Raw genomic sequence first — 21,914 nt, 5'->3', positions numbered from 1 at the left:
ACATTTTTGCATTAGAATTGTAACGTCTTGATTGTAATTTAGACAGAAATGTGTTATTTATATATATATATATATATATATATATATACACACACCGATGAGCCAACACATTATGACCAGTGAGTCATTATGCAAATCGAAACAACTTCAGGCGAACTATGGCACATGCGCTGGTCGGGACACAGTAGAAAAAACACCTGATACTGAGCTCCGTTAATCAGTGTTACTTTTGTTCTTCAGATGTGAAAGGCAGCAGACTTAGCGAGTTTGACAAAGGCCAAATTGTAATGGCCAGATGACTGGGTCAGAGCATATCCGAAACGGCACGGCTAGTGGGGTACTTACCATCAGCCATGGTTAGTACCTACTGAAAGTGGTCTGAGGAGGGGGAACCCTTGAACCACCGCCAAGGTGTTGGACGTCCACAGCTCATCAATGCTCGAGATGAGCGAAGGCTCTCCTGAATGGTACATGGCAACAGAAGGGTGACTGTGGCGCAGTTCGCCAGTAATCAGAATGCTGGTAACGGGAGTAATGTGTCACAACACACAGTACATCAGACCCTGCTGAAAGTGGGGCTGCGTAGCCAAAGGCCGCTCCAAGTACTCATGCTAACCACGGTTCACCATGCCTCCGTGGGCAGGGGTGGCAGTGCGTAGCACATGCTTCTTGATTAGACCGGGATTCGAGCCCGTGACCACCAAATACGGAGGATGTGGAAAGGTCAGGGCCTCCCCAGAGCAATATGGCCTTAGTTGCTAATGCTCCTAAAAACAATAACACGGTTCACTGGCGACAGCGCCTACAGTGGGCATGTGATCATCAAAACTGGACCTTGAGTGATTTAAAGAAGGTGGTCTGGATGTCCGATAAATCATGTTTCTTGTTGCACCATGTGGATGGCTGGGTACGTGTGTGCCATTTACCTGGGGAAGTGATGGTGCCTGGATGCACTGTGGGACAAAAACAAGCCGGTGTCGGTGGTGTCATGCTTTGGGCGATGTTCTGCTGTGATACCCTGGGTCCAGTCATCCATGTGCCAGGCACTCTGAAGTCTACCACCTACCTAAACATCATTGCTGACCAGGTATACCCTTTCATGGCAACAGTCTTCCCCTCTGGCGATGCCATCTTTCAGCAGGATAATGTGCCATGCCACACAGCCCAGATTGTTCGAGACTAGCTTGCAGAACATGAAGAAGACTTCCAGGTATTGCCCTTGCCTCCAAATTCCCTAGACAGTAATCCCATCGAGCATCTGTGGTTTGTGTTGGAACAGCAACTCCAATCTGTGGCATCTCAACCACAGACCTTACCAACACATAACCAGCAGTTATAGGTGGTCATAATGTTTTGGCTCATTGGTGTGTATGTAAATATATATATATATATATATATATATATATATATATATATATATATATATATACAAACACAGACATACACAGAAATAGCCTTAAGAATGAAATTTGCTCTTGGACAAATAAAATTTTTAAGAATAACGATGAAGGTTGTATGGAATATTCCACTGTCCTTCTAAGTTGATGACATAGAGTAGATATCATCTTTAAAGGGCACAAAATGTAATATTGTTGTACAGGTTGGCACTAATGGCATTAAGAGTAGAAGATCAGAGACCTTACTCAAGAAGTACAGGGCAATGTTGAGAAAAAGTCATGAGTTAGGTTAAATTGGAAAGTGTCTGAAATTCTGTCCAGACATGATAGGAGGGAGTATATGATGAAAGCATTGTCAGTCAGTTCAGCCGTGGACAGATTGTGCAAGACTGCGTACGCAACAACTCGGCGATGGTAAACTCAGTGAAAAAAATTATTTTGGAAAGAAAATTATATGCGTTTTCATTTAGGGTTATTATAAATTTATTAATGGAAATTTGTTAAGTCAAATATATGAGTGTAATATGTTATTTATTAAGAACACATGTTTATTAGAAGAGAATTTATTGCGTGGTTGAGTGTACATCTTTGAATTTTTTTAATAATCCTAGAAAATAACCTATAAAACTACAAATCCTTTACTTTTTTAATCCATATTGTGGTTATAGGATATACCATGAAGATATTGTATAATATTTTGCCGATTATAGGTATTGACCTTATAAATTATCAGGTGATACAAGAAGCTTGTTGTATATATATAAACTAGTCTGCAATCAATTCACAAAGGAGGTTAGGCAACCCAAGGCAGATTACAAGAAATCTTTGGCAAAGAAAAACAGCAAAGACTTCTTTATTTATGTAAACACTAGAAGGAAGGGAATGAATCACATTGGTCCACTTGATAACAAAGGTTTAATTATTTATGATCCTCTTCAGGCTGCTGACAAACTAAATGTATAATTTTTTAATCTACATTCAAATATGAGGAATACCTTAGGGAAGCGAATGTCAGAAGTTTATCAAACTCTAACAGAGAGCTAAATGATTTTGTAATAACTGTGAGGAAAGTGGAAGAAAAATTGTTGATACTAAACATAAAGAAGGCCCCTGGGTTGAATAGTATCTATCCAATTATATTAAAGGAGATAAGCAAACCCTTAACCATAATTATGAGAGCATCTCTGGATTCAGGGGAAGTTCCAATGACTGGAGATATGCAAATGTATCTGCAATTCACAAAGAGGAATCAAAAGGTGACATGAGTAATTATAGACCCATTAGCTTAACTTCTGTTCAAGAGAAAATAATGGAGTCACTGGTTAGAGAAGTACTGCAGGGCCATCTAGACAGGAGTGCAGTTATACTTCACTCCATGTTGATGAGTCAAAAGATTTCACCAATAAATGTCATCTTGTAGCATTTCTAAGATTTGTAAGTGATGGTGAAATTCAAGAAAACTTTTTCTGCTGCAAAGAGCTGCCCGAAACGAGTAAAAGCCTAGATATATTTAACGTTTTGTCTTTATAGCTGGAAACAAAAGGTCTGTCTTGGAGGAACTGTGTTGGTATCTGTACTGATGTTAATCCATCAATGGTTGACTCCATGAGAGGTTTAACCTCTCTTTGAAAAAAAAAAGAAAATCCTGATGTCACAACACACTGCATTCTTCACAGAGAGGTGCTGGTGTCAAAAACTCTTGGAGATGAAATGAAAAAAGTTCTGGATGATGCTACAAAAATGGTTAACTTTATTAAACAAAGACAAGTTCACTCGAGAATGTTCAAAAACTGTGTGAAAACCTGAACAAAGAGCACAACACAACACAGCACAGCATAGCACATAATGCTACATACAGAAATCTGATAGCTTAGCAGAGGAAAAATTCTCGACAGGGTGTTTGAGCTGAAAGGTGAACTGCAGGAATACTTTCAAGAAAATAGTAGATCAGATTTTGCTGAGTGCTTTGAAGATGAAGAATGGCTGCAGAAACTAGCCTACTTATTAGATATTTTTGATCACATGAACCAATTGAACAAGTCTCTGCAAGGCCTTGGAGAAAATGTTTTGACTTCAAGTGACAAGATTCTTGGATTTAAAAGAAAACCGAATCTTTGGAAAAATCATGTTGCAGAAGAAAATCTTTAAATGTTTCCATTGCTGCTTGCGCTTGAGAATGAGGAATGATATCAACAATTCTCAAGTCTTATTGAAAACTACCTGGAAGAACTGCAGAACGAAATTGAACAGTATTTTAAATAAATAAATAAATCTTTATTTGTCCTACCAAGATAAATAAGTGTTACATTGGTGAGAGACAAATTCCCTTCATGGCTATACTATATGCCAGGGGATTTACATATAATTGAACAGTATTTTAAATACTGTTCAATTATATGCTCATAGGGTGTTTCAAAAACAGCTTTACAACTTTAAAAGTGTATATAAATTTATTTAGAGGATGTACACAATATTTTTAAATGTCAGAATGTAGCAAGGGCTGTACACTTTTACTTTGCTGGGGGCACAGGTATATTGTTCACCTTTGGGCTGTCACAGACATGTTCCAGGGAGGCACGTGGATTTTCAATGCCCCAAATCCTGCAGTTGTGGGTGATGACCTTACCAGTGACATGAAACGTGCTCTCGTCACTGAAAATTACAGAGTCCAGATATTCATCTTCTATCTCAGGCAACATTTGCATACAGTATTCCTTACGAACCGGCTTATCTGCATTCGTAAGGTGTTGCACAATGGATAATTTGTACCCCTTTAAGTGTAAACATATTCTTAACACTCACTACACAGTCACGTGTGGAATACCACTTTCCTGAGACCACATTGTGTTGACTTTTCTGGACTTCAAATGAATCTATCCCTAACCCTTTCCACAACATTGTCAAGAACACATGGCCAACCGGGTGACTTGGCATGGTGCACAGAACATCCGGTCTCAACAAAATTCTTGTGCCGTGTATATTGTAGATCTATTGGGAGGTTCCTTGCAATACTGAGTGCAAAACATCCTTTGAACTTGTGTAGCAGACTTTGTTTCTTCTAGCCAAAACATGCAACGAGTCCGCTCTGCACCTGTGAAAGTTGCCAACTTGATCTCAACTGCCTTGGAGCACTCACGGTAGTAGTATTGGATACTACAGTCAACGTGCACTACACTTGAAGTTTATTGCTACGTTCTGACATTTAAAAGTATTATGTATGTCCTCTAAATAAATTTATATACTCTTTCAAAGTTGTAAAGCTGCTTTTGAAATACCCTGTATAAAGGAATAAAAAAATATATACATTGATTAGATTTACATATAATACAAAATTTTCCCTCCCTTTCAACTCAAGTTTATGACTGGGTGAGGGACCCGTTCTCTAAATCTTCTGCTTAGCCTGAGAACTTGACTTTGAGAGAAGAGGAAGAACTTTGTGAACTGCAGTCTGATTGTACACTCAAGATGAGGTTTACTGGTCTGCCCCTAGACAAGTTCTGGATTTCTTTGAAAGAAGAGTATCCTGCCATTTATAGGAAAGCAATTAACATTTTGCTGCAGTTTTCAACTTCTTATATGTGTGAGCAAGCTTTTTCATGTTTAAAAACCACCAAGAGCAAGGACAGAATTCATCTCGTTTCAGTTGAAGATGAAATCCATGTGTGCTTATCTCAAGTTCCACCCAGAATTGACTTGCAATAAACAAGCAGAGGTTTCACATTAAAGAGGTAAATTTCATTCTTTATTTTTAGTTTCAAAAATAACTTTTTATGCATATAAAAGAGATACTTTTTATGCCTATAAAAGAGATCAAGAAACCAACACGTGTATAATAATTTTGTAGCTGCTAAGCCTATATTTGAGCCCGATGTCACTCAGTATGAAAATATTTTTTTAAAGTCTTGTATAAAATTGTCTTAGGCTATATTTTTATTCATATTGCTTTGGCTTATAGTTTTAGTAGCTTTACTATTTAACATTGTCAATAAATTTTCATGTTGTAAATAACATTAATTAAAATCAATTTACACTCTTTTAAATTAAATATACCGAGCCTACCTTTAGAGGTGATATCCTTTGTGGGGAGGGGAGACCACACAAAAAGAGTAGTCTAAGTTGGCCAGAATAAACAGGTCCACAGAAAAATATCATTCTCTACTCAAAAGAGCATTGAAAATTATTATTAGATTATTATATATACAACTTACTGATCACGCTAATGTACTGTGAGCTGTAGATATAATAATTTTTATGCAGGGGTTCTCTGAGACCTGAAAATTATTTCAAGGGTTCCTCTGGGGTAAAAAGATTGAGAAAGGCTACTCTAAGGTGTCTGGTTGCCAAAATTTGGTCTATACAATCAAAGTCTTCCTTCATAATGTCACTGAAAAGTTGCTGGCAACATAAAATTGCTAATAGCAACTTTTGCGGCAACAAACAGGAATTCTTGAGATGTGCACAAGCATTAATTTTACCATTATCATCAGATAAATGTGAGATTAGAGTGGAGAAAGGTTCTGGAGACAGTGAATAATATCCCCCATAATTCTGTTCATCCAACAGTGGATTTGGTACTCTACTGCAAGTAAATTTCTTTAGTTTTAACCACCAGAATAAGTGATCTCCATATTCATGTTAAAAGGGTATTTGGAGAACTTTCAGGGAAACTACTGAATGAAAAGACAGCACTACCAAATGTCAAGTGATTGTTGCTGCAAGCTTTACAAAGTTGGTATCAAGTTCCCATTCTATAGCATGTAATTTTTTTTCTGCCATTCAGTAATTCTCTTTATCAGAACAGTTGCATCTGCAAGCTGTTTTGTGAAGGCATTATCACTAACAGTTTCATATTGGCTTCTCTAGCATTCCTCAAGGTGAGATCTAGTGTTGTGATGTTAGTCATAAGTACAGCCAATCTAATTTCTTCTAAATGTGCAAAAAAAAAACAGGTATCAATGAGTCTTTCAACAATCTCTCTCTACACCGCCCTACCATTAATACCCAGACATCTTCAAATCTACAAATATCCTTTATTTATAGGAAGATTAATAACGTGCTGAAACTGGTAACCTTTATTACAGCCTCTAGTCTATGGGGAACATTCTACATCAGTGTTATGTAAATGTCCTCTGCCATTTGACATTCAAAGAAGTGACAATTCAGTTCTGTTTTTTTTGTGCAATCTCACCTCACATTCCCCCAATGACCCAATCCAAATCACAGGTTCTGTATAGGATTTATGTTAGCACTCAGGGCTGGCCAGTCCAACTTTTTGACACTCGTGTCCTCAAACCATCAAACCTTCCATCACAATGCAAGTGGTATGACATGTAGTATTGTCCTGCTGACCTGATTTGCTGCCCCAGTGTAGGAAATGCAATATTGTCCAGAATGTGTAGATAGACTTCAGCATTCGTGATTTATTCCTAAACAGCCAATGATCCTAGGCCAAACCATGAAAAACAGCCCAGGCCACCACGGTGCCTCTGCAAAACTTCACTGTCAGAATGATACAGTTTGCCATGTAGATTATGTAGCATGACTTGGTCCTCCAGTGCACAGCTTTCCATTGGTCAATGGTGTAAGACCAAAGTAGATGCATAATGAAATCGTGATTGGTCTAAGACCAAGATAAATGAAATCAGAAATTAGTTGGGGTGATTAGTGGCTTTGGACAGCTGCACAACCATTGTAACCCATATCTTGCAGTATCCTGTGCACCATCTGACATATGTCCAAATATTCTCACTGAGCATGTGTGTGTGTACTGTGACAATCAAACTGCATTATGAGCAGACAATTCTTTGGAGGGTTCTGTCAGCTTTCGAGGTTTTCAGGTCATTTTGTGATGCTTTCAGCACCATTCCACTTCCATTTTCAGATCACATGACCAAACACTGACGTAGGAATCTTCAGTTCCACTGAAATGTCACATATAGACTGACTGCTTATTTGGCTTCCTATTATCATTAAGTGCTGTAAGTCTGTTAACTCTGTCGATCGTTGCAAGCAGTAGTGCAGCATATATCAGCAAGTGAAACAAGTAGAGGTGTTGTTGTTTTCAGTTTATTACACAACACCTCTTCAGCATCATGTGACATGTTATCAATACGTCAACTTATCATACTGTTTGAGAGTGGAATCTTTTCAATTTCTCATACTACATCTTGTCCTGGCATTTTACTTACTATTATTTTACATGCTGACATTATTAGCTCCTCACCAACTATGTGACATTACCTTTTCTGGACAGTAAGTTTTACTAATAAATAACTTGCTTCCTGAGCCTTTTCACTGAATGTGACCTTTTTAACAAAAGCTTTACTCTGTTTGTTTTGGAATTCCAATAGCCATTTAAAATAATCAGCACCTTTACTTGTCAAATGGCTGTGATTTGTAATTGTGTCTTCAATTTTGCTGGAGCTGTTGCTGCATTTGTAAGTTGATGGCCACAGACAATAGGACAACTTTGATTACCAGTCAATGTAAAACCCATTAATAAGTAGTTTTCATTGAAAAGGCAGACTTTTTTTGTGTCCCTTGTTGCATTAATGCAGTGAAATGACTCAAAAGATTGTAATTCTTCATCGCTAACCTTACCAGAATTGTCCGTAGGCCTCAGTCTAGAATCCTCCTCTTCCGTCTCACACCTCTCTTCAAAAATTGCCACGTTGACCCATCAGACATGTTTATAAAACACAAACGCTAATAAAATTTGCTAATGGGACTGCTCAGTCACTGTGAGCACTAGCATTGCACCCCGTGCGAAGTTCAAAAAACAATGTTTATTTTTTTTTCGATCACTATCTCTCTCTCAGAGCCCCTAGTGACGTCTCGCAGAACCCCAATTAAGAAACCCTGCCTTAGAGTATAGATGATACAGATCTATAGCACAAGATTTGTGATGAACATGATGGGCTGTTTGTGTTCACACCTATCTGTATCTCAAAGAAATACAGAATTGAGTAAAAGAAAGCAACTAAGTCTGTTATTAGATCTGTCATTAGTTTATGCTTCAAAGACCATAGGAATGTTAATCATCTCTGAATGCTACCATAAGTTCCATGGCATGTCCACATGTCTTGCTTCTGTTATTTAAGTGGTTTTTTAGAGGTTGCAGAATTGACTGTTGAGAAAGATGATATCTATTGTCAAAAGCTCGTGTATCATTTATTTTATCCATGAATAAAATTTTGTTCCATGTGTTATAGATTTAAACATTGATTGTCTATTAATTGTGAAGTACATAATTTATCCCATTCTCATTACTTGAAATTTTTTTATACTACAGTCGAACTTGGTTATGACGAGCACAGGAATAACAAGATCACGGCTGTAATGAGCAAAAAGCCATAATGATTTTAATTTACGCATATTCCCATACAATCGCTCACTGTTATAACAGTACTACACGGATATACTATACAAATTTTGGTAACTATGCAAACATTCTTAATTTCTTGAATAGTCAAAAAAACCCAATTCTTGAAATAGACAAAAATGAAAGGGTGACCTAGCTTTTATGACTACCTGCATCAGGTTTGGGGCCAGTTTATGACCTAACCTTGTCCATTCTGGGACGGGGGCTATACAATATTGCATTGGCATTCCACTTATAATTTTTTTTTGTCGAATTACCCTATTTATAGATTGTCTTGTGTATTAACTGAATCATAAATTTATTTCAGGACTTCTAAGAATTTTGGTAAATGTGATCTTTACTGCCATTTTAAAAATGACAGTAAAGATCACTTTACTCTCATTTTAAAGTAAAATCAGTTAGAAATGAACCCTTCCTTCGGAAACATGTCTACTAACAAAAGAAAGTGTCTCTCGATTGACAAAAAAGTCAAAATTATTCATGAGTTAGAATGTGGTGCAAAAAATGTTGAAGTGTGTAAAAAGTTTTCTTTGTCCTCTTCAATGGTATTGACAGTGGAAGAATAAACATGTTAATATATCAGCACTGGAAAAGAACATAACGAACAGAACATGCGAAAAAAAAAGAAAATTTAGAAAGTGCGAGGTTACAAACATCAATGAAGCATTGTTTCATTGGTTCACTAGAATAAAAAGACTAATTGAAATCGTGTTTATTATTAATTAGTACGATTTTAAAATTACAGACAAATAAAATGTGTTTAATATTAAGTGTATTGTAGTTTATACAAGCATATTAATACAAATAATGTGTAGGTATATACAAATATAATTTTTTTCTCTCTAATATTTCTTTTGTTTTTTGAATCTCTTGTTTTATCAAGTTATTGAGAATTAAAAAAAAATAGGAGGTAGATTTAACTCATCACTGAAAGATTGAGTAATGGTTATAACGAGGAAATTTTGTTGGTCCCTTGATGCTCGCTATAACCAAGTTTGATTGTACAGGTTGATCCTCACTAATCCGGCAGCATTTGTACCTATGGGGTGCTGGATTAGTGAGTTTGCCAGATCAACAGTGGTTATTTTAGCACATACAGTTTAACCAACAGCTAACCACCTCATCCTACCTTTAACACGTTGACTGCCAAGCTAGTTTAAGAAAAAAATTCCCCAGGGACCAAAAAATATTTAGCAAATAATTTGATTAGTAATTCTAAAATAAATATTGTAATGTCAGTGTTGTCGTTTTTTTACTTAAAATATCAGAAAAAAAAAAAAAAAGTATTTTTTTATGTCACATATATGGCCGACGTGGCCCAGTAGGTTAAATCTTGAAAAGCCGTGTCAGCCACATATGTGTGACTCTATTATGGCATACGTATGAAGGTCGTTTGTGATTAGTTTATTGCACATGCGGCGAGTGATGCAATAAAACTAATTGCGATAAAATAAACTCTCAAATGTCGCAATAAGTTTGTCAGTATTGTTAGAGATTTTGTGAAAACAAGTTCGCAAGTGTGCTGTATTATCCATCGTATTGTGTTGTGTTTTCCACAAGTTTGTACAAGTGTGTTGTAAAAAAAAAAAATCTTAAAAGGAATGGCTAAAAGAAAATTACTAAAATAAGAGAAACTGAGAGAAATTGCTGGAATTTACACATAAGCAGAGTTAAACTTCTCACAGACACACCGCTGTAGAGTTTTTTCAGAAGTTCAACTTTATCTGTTATGGACAATGTACGGTGTTTGCGTTTTACACCATGAGAGGCACTTCCTTTATCCATTGGAACCATGGCTGGGGCTAAATGTGAGCAGGTTATAATAATAAATGCAGAGAAACAAGTGGGAATGGCTTGCCAGTGTTTACGAGTTCACACCATCAAAAACAGTAGTGGCAGGTCAGTGCACCGACCCAGGAAATTTGAAATTACATTTGCAGAAATTATGTCCGAATTAGTGGTCAAACTGGATTATTCGTGGCCGGATTAGTGATGGTCGACCTGTAAATGCATGAGATAAAATGTAATTTTTAGGGAGGGTAAAAATATATATATATATATGACAGGTATAGTGAGTCAGTCATGGAATGCTGTTAGTGCAGAGGTACTGCCCTCATCCAGCAATCATGATTAATCCATGCACACCACCCTTTAGGCTAGTTGGATGAATAAACTACAGTTGCTGAATGAGGAATGATTACTTTTCAGCTTATTCCAAAAAAAAAAAAAAAAAAAAAAGAAAGAAAGATGAAACACTCACTTAGCATTTGGCAGCCTTTCATAATCATAGTAAATCAGCACTAAAACAGAAAATAATAATTCATCATTTAAAGAAAATTTGTAAGAAAGAGACATAATCTCATTCCTAAATAAAAAAAATAAATAATAAATAATAATAAAATAAAATAAAAGTTGAGCTTCTCCCAAACAGTATGCAATATACAATCAGCTTATATTATGCTGATAAAGCTAAGAATGCAAGAACTGAACAAGAGGTAAATGGAACAAGATTTTGGGATTTTCTGTATATGCATGCATGTATCTGACTTATTTATATGGCCAGTATCAATTAATGTCCTTTTAATAATTTATACTTACAGTCTAGGGTTTCTAGGGTTTTTTTTTTTTTTCTTTTCCCTAGAATACTTTTCCATTTTGCCTTTTGGTTTTTCTGCAACACATAAGAAAAGGTCCAACTTCTGGCAGTCTTCAGGCATTTATATCATGGAAAGTGGATGATGGAATAAAGAACAAGGAGGAGGAAGATGATGATGAATCAGAAGATATCATTGAAATAGTCGATGAACCTAAAACATGGAAATCAATGGTAAACTTTAATGCCTAAATTTTGTTTCTTTTCCCTGTTATGATTCTATATATTTTATAGCCATTTATAATTATCAAAAAGATGTATATCTTTCATAATAGTTTTTCACTCTCTCTAAACTGTCAGCCTCAACTACCCGTGAGAGCAACTTGTTCCAGCAATCAACAACCCGCTGGCTAAAAGAAACATTACAGCAATTATTACAGCCGGCATTACAGCAGTATGGTTGCCAGATTTGGCAACCATACTGCTGTAATCTCTCGATATACTCTCGATTTACTGGGATTGGATTAACCGGAAAGCTGATTAACTGTGACACTTCAAGATTTCAAATAAATAAACCAGAAATCATAAAATTCAAGTAATAAATAAAATAGGTATAAAAAGGTGTTTTGAAAGTTGTAAGTAAATAAGCGACAAGAAGCGGTGTTATAAGTCATCATTGGGAGATTAGTGTACCTATTATCTTGCAACCCCTGCTGTCTTCACACCCACTGTTCACAACATCAAATCTACATGAATCACCCTGAATATTAATAGAGAGCAAAAAAAAATTTTTTTTTTTTTTTTTTTTGCCAACCAGCGTAATCAGTGTTTATAAACATAACAATTTAAAGTTGTTCATGGAGTTTGTTGAATGCATTTTCTCAGTTTGTTGCTTCATGTAACAACTATATGACTGAAAGTCTGAGTTCTTCATCCATAATTATCAATGAAATAAATAATAAATATACAATAAATAATTACTAATAAATAAATAAATATATATCTGTTTATCATAAATGAAAGATATATACAATTTAAATGTGGTACTTTTTTTCTTTTTTTCTTTTTTTTTTTTTTTCATTTTTCTGGAGTAAGTGTGAGCGGGGGGGGGGGGGGGGCTTGTGGTTTTATTTTTGATACATTGTAGATAATCAAAGGTATTCGAAAGGAACGTCCCGTAGATAATTGTATAAAGAATTGTTACAGTTTGTTTCTCTCTTCTCCAGTACAGCCAAGTATGGTTTGATGATGGGTTCTGGCAAGTTTCTCAAAATATTACCTAAATGTATAGCACATAACGGGTGGCCAATTTAATTCGTGATGTGATCTGTTTTTTTCTTCAAAATGTGCTGTGATCTACCAACTCAAGAATTTCATTGCACATTGTTAGAAAAGTTAATCAACACATATTGAAAATGTTGTTTATACATTTTAAAATTAAATACAATTCAGAATTCTTATTTTAAATTCATAAGTATATAAATTTTTAATTTATGTGAAGTTTGTGCCTTCATGTCATCTGCCATGCTTTCAAAATCAGGGATATACTGTCATTAGGCCAACTGTAAAGAATTTTCTGTATGCAAGTCCGTATGAGTAGAGGTATTCTTCTTCTTTGTTTCCTTCAAGTACGAAAAGGCCGATTCACATGGATATGTGGAGCCAAAACAGGAATTTAAAAGTTCACTGCATTTTTTACTTTTTGGTACTTTTCTCAGCAAACATATTTCCAAAGGTCTTTTTCTGATGACCTGGCTTTTAGGAAGATATCGTTTCACAATGTAATAATTTCATTTTCAAGTAATATTTTCTCCATGTTAAAAATCTCAGCGATTTTTTTTTTTTTTTTTTTTTTTTTTTCTGCAATTTGTTACATATCTAAGTCGACATTAAAAAGAGAAGAAATATATTGAACGATGTCTTCAATTGTTTTAAAATCACCGAATCTGGTTTCAAAATCATCCACAACCTTTTCAGTTTCAGAAACATATTTCTCACTATAAAATTTAAAAACAGGATATTTTTGCAAATGATTTTGCATATTTGCCAAATGATCTTGCATATTTGCCAAATGATCTTGCATATTTGCAAAATGAACGATTTTTTATTATTATTATTTTTTTTTCTTTGAGATCCTTAGCCATTGCCAAAAAATTGATATTTATATGCAGAATTACTACTAATCATGTCACTCACATTTTTATTTTTTCCTTGTAATTCCAAATTCAGATCACTTAATTTACCAATAAAATCTGCCAAAAAAAGCCAAATCACACAACATCATATCTTGTAACTGCTGATAATCATCTCCCCTTTGATCAATAATTTTTTTTAATTTCACTCAGCAAATTTCAAAATATCTGTAGAAACTTACTCCAATTCAGCTACCTCATATCTGAGTGTAATATCAGATATGATGTAATATGATATGAGGTTCATTTTCACCGAGTTGCATTTTGAAAAGTCTCCTTTGAAGAGATTGTCCTCTGATGGAATTCATGATTTGAAAGCTATGTACATGGCACTTTTAGTGTTTATTATTTTGTGGATGATACAGTGGTAAATCAAAAAAATCCAGGTATCATCATCCTTTTGGCACAAATGCGATGAATCCGTTAAGATGCTCTGTCATTGCTTTAGCTCCATCTGTTGTTACTGATACTAGCTTAAATAGTGGTAATTTAATTTTTTCAATAAAATTTTTGGATGCATTAAATATATCAAAACCTCTAGTTCTTTCTTTTAACAAAACCATACCCAGCAGTTCTTCTCTAGTGGCAGAATCATCAAAAACCATACGAATAAAAACGAGCAATTGAGCTGTATCACTGACATCTGTAGATTCATCCAGTTGTAAAGAAAAGGACACACAATTAGCAATATGAGCACATAATTGTTCACTCACATTTTTACTTATTTTTTCAATGCGTCGCATCACGGTTTTTCAAGATTACTGCAGATCTTGGAGAGCACTTTTAATTTCATTTTTGTTCTTGAAATTTTCAAAAAGAGAATCTGTTATATCTAAAAATGCATCTTTGATGAATTGACCATCAGAAAATGGTTTGCATTTTTTGCAAGAAGATTGCAATTTGCAAGCACTGCAAATTAAACAACAACATTTTTCATTTATCATTACAAAAAAGTATTTTAGTTCCCACTCTTGATGAAAATGATATGTTTTACTCTTTTTCATAGTCAGAGTGGGTACGATGTTGCTGTCCCTATGGTTTATCCCTGGTGTTACAAAATTGATTCCAACCCCTATTATTTAAATCCAAAACCTCAACCAAAGGGTATTAAATTAATGTATGAGTACTGTCCAGTTATTAATATTAAAGTATGCTAAATAAGAATTCAGCACATACACTATACTCTCCACAGTGTAAATTTGTTAATTTTCACTACACAAGGCTAGCGGTTGCGCTGTGACAAAGTGATAAGAGTAGTCACATGGTTCTACAGATTTGTAATAAGCGTATGCAGTAGTGGGGTACATAATAATAATTATACAGCAGACTCTCGATTTACTGGGATCGGATTAACCGGATTAATCGGATTAACTGTGACACTTCAAGATTTCAAATAAAAAATAAAAAAAACCCAGAAATCATAAAATTCAAGTAATAAATAGAATAGGTATAAAAAGATGTTTTGCAAGTTGTAAGTAAATAAGCGACAAGAAGCGGCGTTATAAGTCACCATTGGGAGATTAGTGTACGTATTATCTTGCAACCCCTGCTGTCTTCACACCCACTGTTCACAAAAAAAAGGGGGGGGAGAGAGGGAGAGAAGCCAAATGTTTAGTTTGTTTTAGTGCATTGCATTGCATCGATTGTTATGTTCTGTCGCACCGCAAAAGGACAAATTTTTTTTTTTTTTGGTTAGAAATCACGAAAATGTTGGGCAAGCATTGTGCTTTTGATTAAACAAAAACTTGAAATTATTCAAAAGTTTGAAAACGGTACATCTGTTAAATCTCTAAAGAATCAGTATAATGTTGATGACCAAACCATACATGACAATGTAAAAAATAAAGTGAAGCTATAGGATTTAAAATCGACATCTTAAAAAATAAGCAGACGCATCATGTTGGATACGTGAGTAGTGCGTGGTAAGTTTTTTTTTTTTTTTTCATTTTTTATCTATCGCCATACTTTTTTGTGTAGGTTGCTGAACATTTTTTGGTACGGTAAGTCCCCGACTTATGTAGCTTCAGACTTACGCTACGTTATTTATATATTTTGCTTATATGACTGAAGATTTCAGTGAAGGGAAGACACATTTTACTATAATAACGTAAAAAACCCACAGAATTCCAGCTATCAGTATTATCGCAAATGCAATAAGATCGTGTTTACTACCCGTTTTTAATTAGATCCACTAACAGAAAAGCCCAATAACCTGGAAAGTGCAAATTGTTTTTATTGTTTTATGGTAGTGACCTCCAGAAATGTGCTTTAGTAAAATGCGAGCTCGAGTGGGGTGATAATAGTGAGTTTTCGCCTTATCCCTGTGAAGTTCTTTACAGAAAATTTAATTTTGACTGTTATCATGGTGCCGACTAGCGGTACTAGTAAATCTATCCAGAAAAAGAAAACGACCGAGTTGGATCAGAAAATTAAAATAATAAGGATGTATGAAAATGACCAAATATTAACAAGTATCACGCGCAATTCAGATTTGTCAGTGGCAACGGTGAATACAATAAAGGAGAAAGACAGAATACGAGAAGCGGTCAGCACCAATGAAGGTCATAATAATAACAAAGGCTACGAAATACATATCAGTTTTTACAGTTCAATAACATGCATTTTTTCTTCCTTTTATGTTTTCTTTTCTTATGTGCGACTCCGGCTACTTCACCGCTGTCCTCAGATAAAGTTTTTATTTGAACTAATTAAAAATATATAACTATGTTTCTTCATTCTTCTGAGGATATTATGTTGTTTTTGTAATTTTGGCAGATCAGAGATATAGTAGCAATATTTTATTAGTCATTCCCGAGTTACGTGAAACTCGACTTACGAAAGAAGTCCTGGAAATTATCTCTTACGTATGTCAGGGACTTGCTGTATTTTTGGATTAACCGGGAAATCGGTTATCCAGGAATATTTTTTTTACCATCTATCCCGGGAAATCGAGAGTCTACTGTATTTAGATTTTGACTAATCTATTATATATATATATATATATATATATATATATATATATATATATATATATATATATATACACAAGGTGATTCACTACCAGTGCGACAAACTTTCAGGAGGTGTAGGGGACACGAAGAAGAATCGGAATCACATAGCATTGCAGGGTCCGAAATGCCTTCATCATGTGGTAGATGACGTTAAACGGGAGGTCGCACGAACAGCGATCCCGCTGGAAGTCAGCATTTGCGAACCGTTTCTGTTGAAGAAACCAAGTAGCAAAAGTCCTCCGGAGTGGATAATCCACAGGCTCCAATGATTGGACGCGTTGCAGATGGTATGAACTCATTTGGTTTGTTGACAATATCCTCCATACAGTGGATTGGGAAATACCTAATCTTTGGCCTATCGCTCAAGTACTTGTACTCGGATTGCCTTCTGCAAGATGTAGGACGTTCTCCTCATTGTCTGGTGTCCTCGTCATTCGCTCTCGATTCATGGTACCTCTCGTGAAACAACCAGTCTCACGTAACCTTCTGTGCACACGTGCAAAAATCATATGATGAGGATCACGCCTGGGCGGGCAATGTTCCTGGTACAAGTGCAGAGCGGTGCGCCCGTTACAGTCCGCAGCTCCATACGCGAGGTGCATGTCAGCCAGTTCAACGTTTGAATACTCGTCCATCCTACTGCCTCAGGAACCGGTTCGCAAATGCTGACTTCCAGCGGGATCGCTGTTCACGCAACCTCCCGTTCAACGTCCTCTACCGCATGACGAAGGCATTTCGGACCCTGCAATGCTATGTGATTCCGATTCGTCTTTGTGCCCCCTACACCTCCTGCAAGTTTGTCACACTGGTAGTGAATCACCCTGTATATATATAAAATTCATCATGATCGACCGAAATTAAAGCCATGAACGACTGGTAGATCGAATCGACTTGTTGGCTACCCCTGATATATATTATCAGTGTAATTACACCATATTTTACCCATAAATTTAACTACATACGTAGTGTAAAGGCATCATTTAATTTTATCTCATATTATGGCTGCCTTTGCAACAAGATACCAGGTATAGCACTATTTTGAATAAATAATGCTCCTCTAGTAGAGGAGACTACTATTATTTATTCTCAGTGGTCACCACCTCCCAGACGGCACCATTTCGAAGCTTTTTGGCTTCAACACACAGTGGGCTTGCAGGTACCCAGATAATTTTTTACCATCTATCCCGGAAAATCGTGACATGCATTTATTCGAAGTTATTTCATTGTGAAGGCAACCCCAATATGAAATAAAATTAAACAATGCCTTTACACTACGTATGTAGTTAAATTTATGGGTAAACTATGGTGTATCTACACTGATATTATATAGTTAATTTAAATCCATATCATGTTATGCCTTGCACATTTAATCTGTATCAGATTTAAACTGTATCATTCTGTACACCATTTGGCGTCTCTGATATTGTGGAACGACTTCGCGACTGTGATAGCATGTTTGCATTATCAGGGTACCTGCCCGCCTATGATGAAGTCAACTAGCTTCGAAATGGTGCAGTGTGGGTGGTGGTGCCCACTTAGAATAAATAAAAGTAGTGTCCTCTAGTAGAGGAGCGTTATTTATTCGAAGCAGAGCAATATCTGCTACCTCATTGTGAAGGCAGCCTTAATATGAGATAAAATTAAATGATGTCTTTACACTACGTATGTAGTTAAATTTATGGGTAAACTATGGTGTATCTACACCGATATTATATAGTTAATTTATACCCATATCATATTATGCCTTGTGCATTTAATCTTCAAATACTAATTGTATAGTGTATTTAGTCATTAGGCTGAATATAAAAATTTAAAAAAATTCAAAAGTATAATAATGGTTATTTCGAAAGATATATTTCATGTAAAATCACCATGTCATGTTCTTTCTGGACTATATTATCTGTATACTGTACTATTACATTTTCAATAATTTCTTAAATGTTTTATAGCATTTATTTAATTATATTTTATATATTTTGATTTTTTTTGTATTGATTGTAATATGAAAAGACCACTTAAAATTTCAAATAATTAATGCCCGATGTTTTATGAAGTTTTGGTTTTATTGTATTTGCTATAGATTCATCCTGATTTTTTTAGATTAGTGATATAATGGATAAAACTTATCTAAAAAAGTTTTCAAATAAATTTCCTAGATATCATTGATTCTATCATCTGATACCAGTTGTAGTCTGTGGTTTAAGTGAAACCAAGTTATTATATTGGGATAACCTTGCATCAACCTTTTTGCTATACCAGATTTAACACTATCACCATCAGAACAAAACACAATTAAATTTTTTAACAAGTATTCTTTGGTTTGGTTTTTATGGTGCATGTGTGACTAAGGCCATGATGCACCAAATCCAAGTATTCTTTGGAGAATCCATCATTTTCCATCTAGTGTATTAAAGCTTCATTTGTTTATTTGCGACATGAATTAAGATCTAAAAAAATATAAACTAGCTTATAACATGTCCTTTTCACATTTAATATGAATAAATTTGCTAGAAAAACTTAATGCTTAATTGACTGTTATTCTGAGTTTTCATTTTCATTTATAATTTTCTTAAAAAATTTTACTTTCATTATGTTGGTAATGTGCTCAACAATTTGAATAGCTATAAATCAGGAACATAAACAGGAGCCATGTCTACATGTTTTAATTTTTGCAGCTGTAAGGATGCATCTATGTCAGACATTGCACTGTTTCTTTTTAACAAACTCTAAACTGTATTAAAAATTTTTAGTTGTTTGAACTTTTTTTGATGGAGAATGCTTACAATATTTGATATCCTTTCTTCTGCAATATAAAGAGCTTTCAAATGAGAATCTGATGTGAAATGTGCAGACAGTGTTTTGTTTTATAGAAGCCTGCCTTGACACTTTTGAGTTTCCATTGCATTCATCATCATCATCATCATCATTATCCATTGTTTTGAATAAATTATAACATTGTTTTGTATTAAAATATAATAGTTTTTGCTTTTAAATGCAATACTTTTTGCACATATTGAAAAATCCAAACCTCTTTTTTAGTGGTCAGATGTATATATTTTTCTTGAAAATCCTGTAATTGGTGTTTTGCATCTAAGTTCTAGATGCCACTGAGAAGAAATGCACTTCACAATTTTCTTCTAAGTTGCTCCACTTCAACATCTATAGATGTTTTAGTTTCCACTATTATGGTCTAATCTATGCTATGTCATGTTTACTTTCCTACTTTTGATAAACTACATAATTGTACTTTGTCTTTTCATTCTTAGGATTGGATGAAATTAAAAATAATATATATACTGTATGTAGAAAATAATTTGTATACTAAGTTCACAACGTTTCACATTATCGTAATAATGAAAATTAATTTTTTCTACAAATATCGTTCAATAAATAATTATTAAATAAATAAATGAATAAATTAATTAAAATTAATTAATAAGTAATTATTCAAAATAACATTTCGTACAAAATAATAGCATATTATTTAAGCAAGTTTCCTCAGTTTCACTATGCCAGTCCTGTTTACTTGCCTAATTGAAGTCAAGTGATAAAATTCATTATTAATATTTCAAAAATTGTTTCTATTAAACAAGATAAAGCATTTTTGTTATATCATTTTGTTATTTCCATCATGAATTTTACAGACTATGTTTTTGTGAGCAAAATTACAAAACATTTTTATAAAATAAAAGCTAAAGTATACTTATTCACTCCACACTTTTTAATCATGATGAAAAATACCAATAAACTTCATCATATATAATCACACACTGAAATCGATACCATTATGTGACAAGACCTGATGGAAAAATGCAAGATTTTCACAGTACCCAGAAATACACACAACTAAGCATGCATGAAACAAAATAGCTGATTCTGGATGCACTGGGAATGAACAGGTTCAGTTCATACAATGCTGTACATTTTGGGCAATTCACTTTTCTTTATATCAACATGATTATTTAAACTTTAATTAATATAGGTAAATAAAGATGATAAAGTAATGAGTAATGCATAAAATATTAATTTTATAAAAACATGTTTGATTTTAATAACTGACTCACACAAATTACAAAAAAAAAATTAGTGACAAATGGGCCTGGAGTACTGGGGTCCATAGTTTAACAAATAGATATTTATTGTATACCCAGTATAAAATGAAATATAAGTACAATTTCAGTTCAGTAGCTTTCGGAACTCGTGTCCCTTTATCAACTGACAATTTGAATACATTACAAGCAAAGTGTGGCACGTTACTCATTCGTCATTGTTGTAGCACGGACGTGTGCTGCCTTGCGCCAGTGATCATCCATCAATAAAACGGTTGTCTCCAGGATTGGATGTATACGCATGCCTTTCTGGCGATTTAATGCCTTAGGGTTGTTTATTATGTTTAGTGACTCTAGCCATAGGCGGTGGCGAAAGTGTCGCGCGTGGTCCACTATCTCAAAGTCGCGCTTGGGGTCAAGATCGTGGTTGGTAGCCCAAAAATGTTCTGCAAGCACGGACTGGTCAGTTTCGGCAAGCCGGATTGCTCTGTCGTGTTCCGCGAGGCGATCCTGGAGACGTCTCGATGTCTCACCTACGTAGCAACTGTTACAGGCCCTACAGGTGATACGGTACACTACATTGCTGCGTAAGACAGGTGTGACAGGGGTCTTCACACTGGAGACAAGTGAACGTAGGTTCCTACCTGGTAATTGCACACATTTGATGTTGTAACTTCTCAGGATCTTCGAGATACGTCCTGACACTCCTGGATAGTACGGAATGTAGGCGAATGATATGCCGACTTGCTTCGGAGGTCTTGGGTTGGAAGTAAGTTCTTGTGCCTGTAACAAGCATCTGTTTAGTACATGGGATGGATAACCGCATCTGGTTAGGTCCGCCTTCACACGGGAGATCTCGTTACGTCTAATTGTGTCGGTGCTGGAATGGCTACCGAGAGAAAGCCTTGGCCCTATTACTCGATCCTAACGTATATGAACCTCTACCTGATCCTCCCGTTAAAGTCTTGAAACGTCTGGAAGCAAATGTTAATAAACTTGTCCACGCATGGCTTAAAGATAAGAAGATCCCGACCGCGACTCACCATCTTCTGCGTGCTACTGGCTGCCAACTACCGCAATTCTACGGATTACCAAAGATCCATAAACCGGGTATTCCTCTCAGACCTATAGTGTCTTGCTGCAGTGCCCCAACGTATGAACTGTCCAAACACATCGCGAGCCTCCTCTCGCCTCTTATAGGTAATACATCTCACACCGTTAAAAACAGCAGTGAATTCATTAACACCATTAAGGACATTTCAATCCTGATAACTCTATCATGGCATCATTT

The 21,914-nt window shown here is 35.3% G+C and overlaps 1 protein-coding gene across 1 annotated transcript in view; it reads left to right on the top strand.

Annotated features, from left to right (window-relative positions):
- Positions 1-21,914, top strand: part of LOC150081532 (midasin) — a 1,449,634-nt gene that overhangs the window by 959,247 nt on the left and 468,473 nt on the right. Inside the window, exon 56 of the mRNA XM_090380238.1 lies at positions 11,420-11,605. Within this exon, the coding sequence (XP_090236364.1) occupies positions 11,420-11,605 (186 nt within the window). The remainder of the gene's footprint in view (positions 1-11,419; positions 11,606-21,914) is intronic.

The sequence above is a fragment of the Mastigoproctus giganteus genome, chromosome 8, assembly GCF_048544385.1.
Source record: "Mastigoproctus giganteus isolate SK-2022 chromosome 8, ASM4854438v1, whole genome shotgun sequence".
NCBI lineage: Eukaryota > Metazoa > Arthropoda > Arachnida > Uropygi > Thelyphonidae > Mastigoproctus > Mastigoproctus giganteus.
Note: the sequence above shows the minus strand (reverse complement) of the source record. Positions and strands in the feature narration are given on the sequence as shown.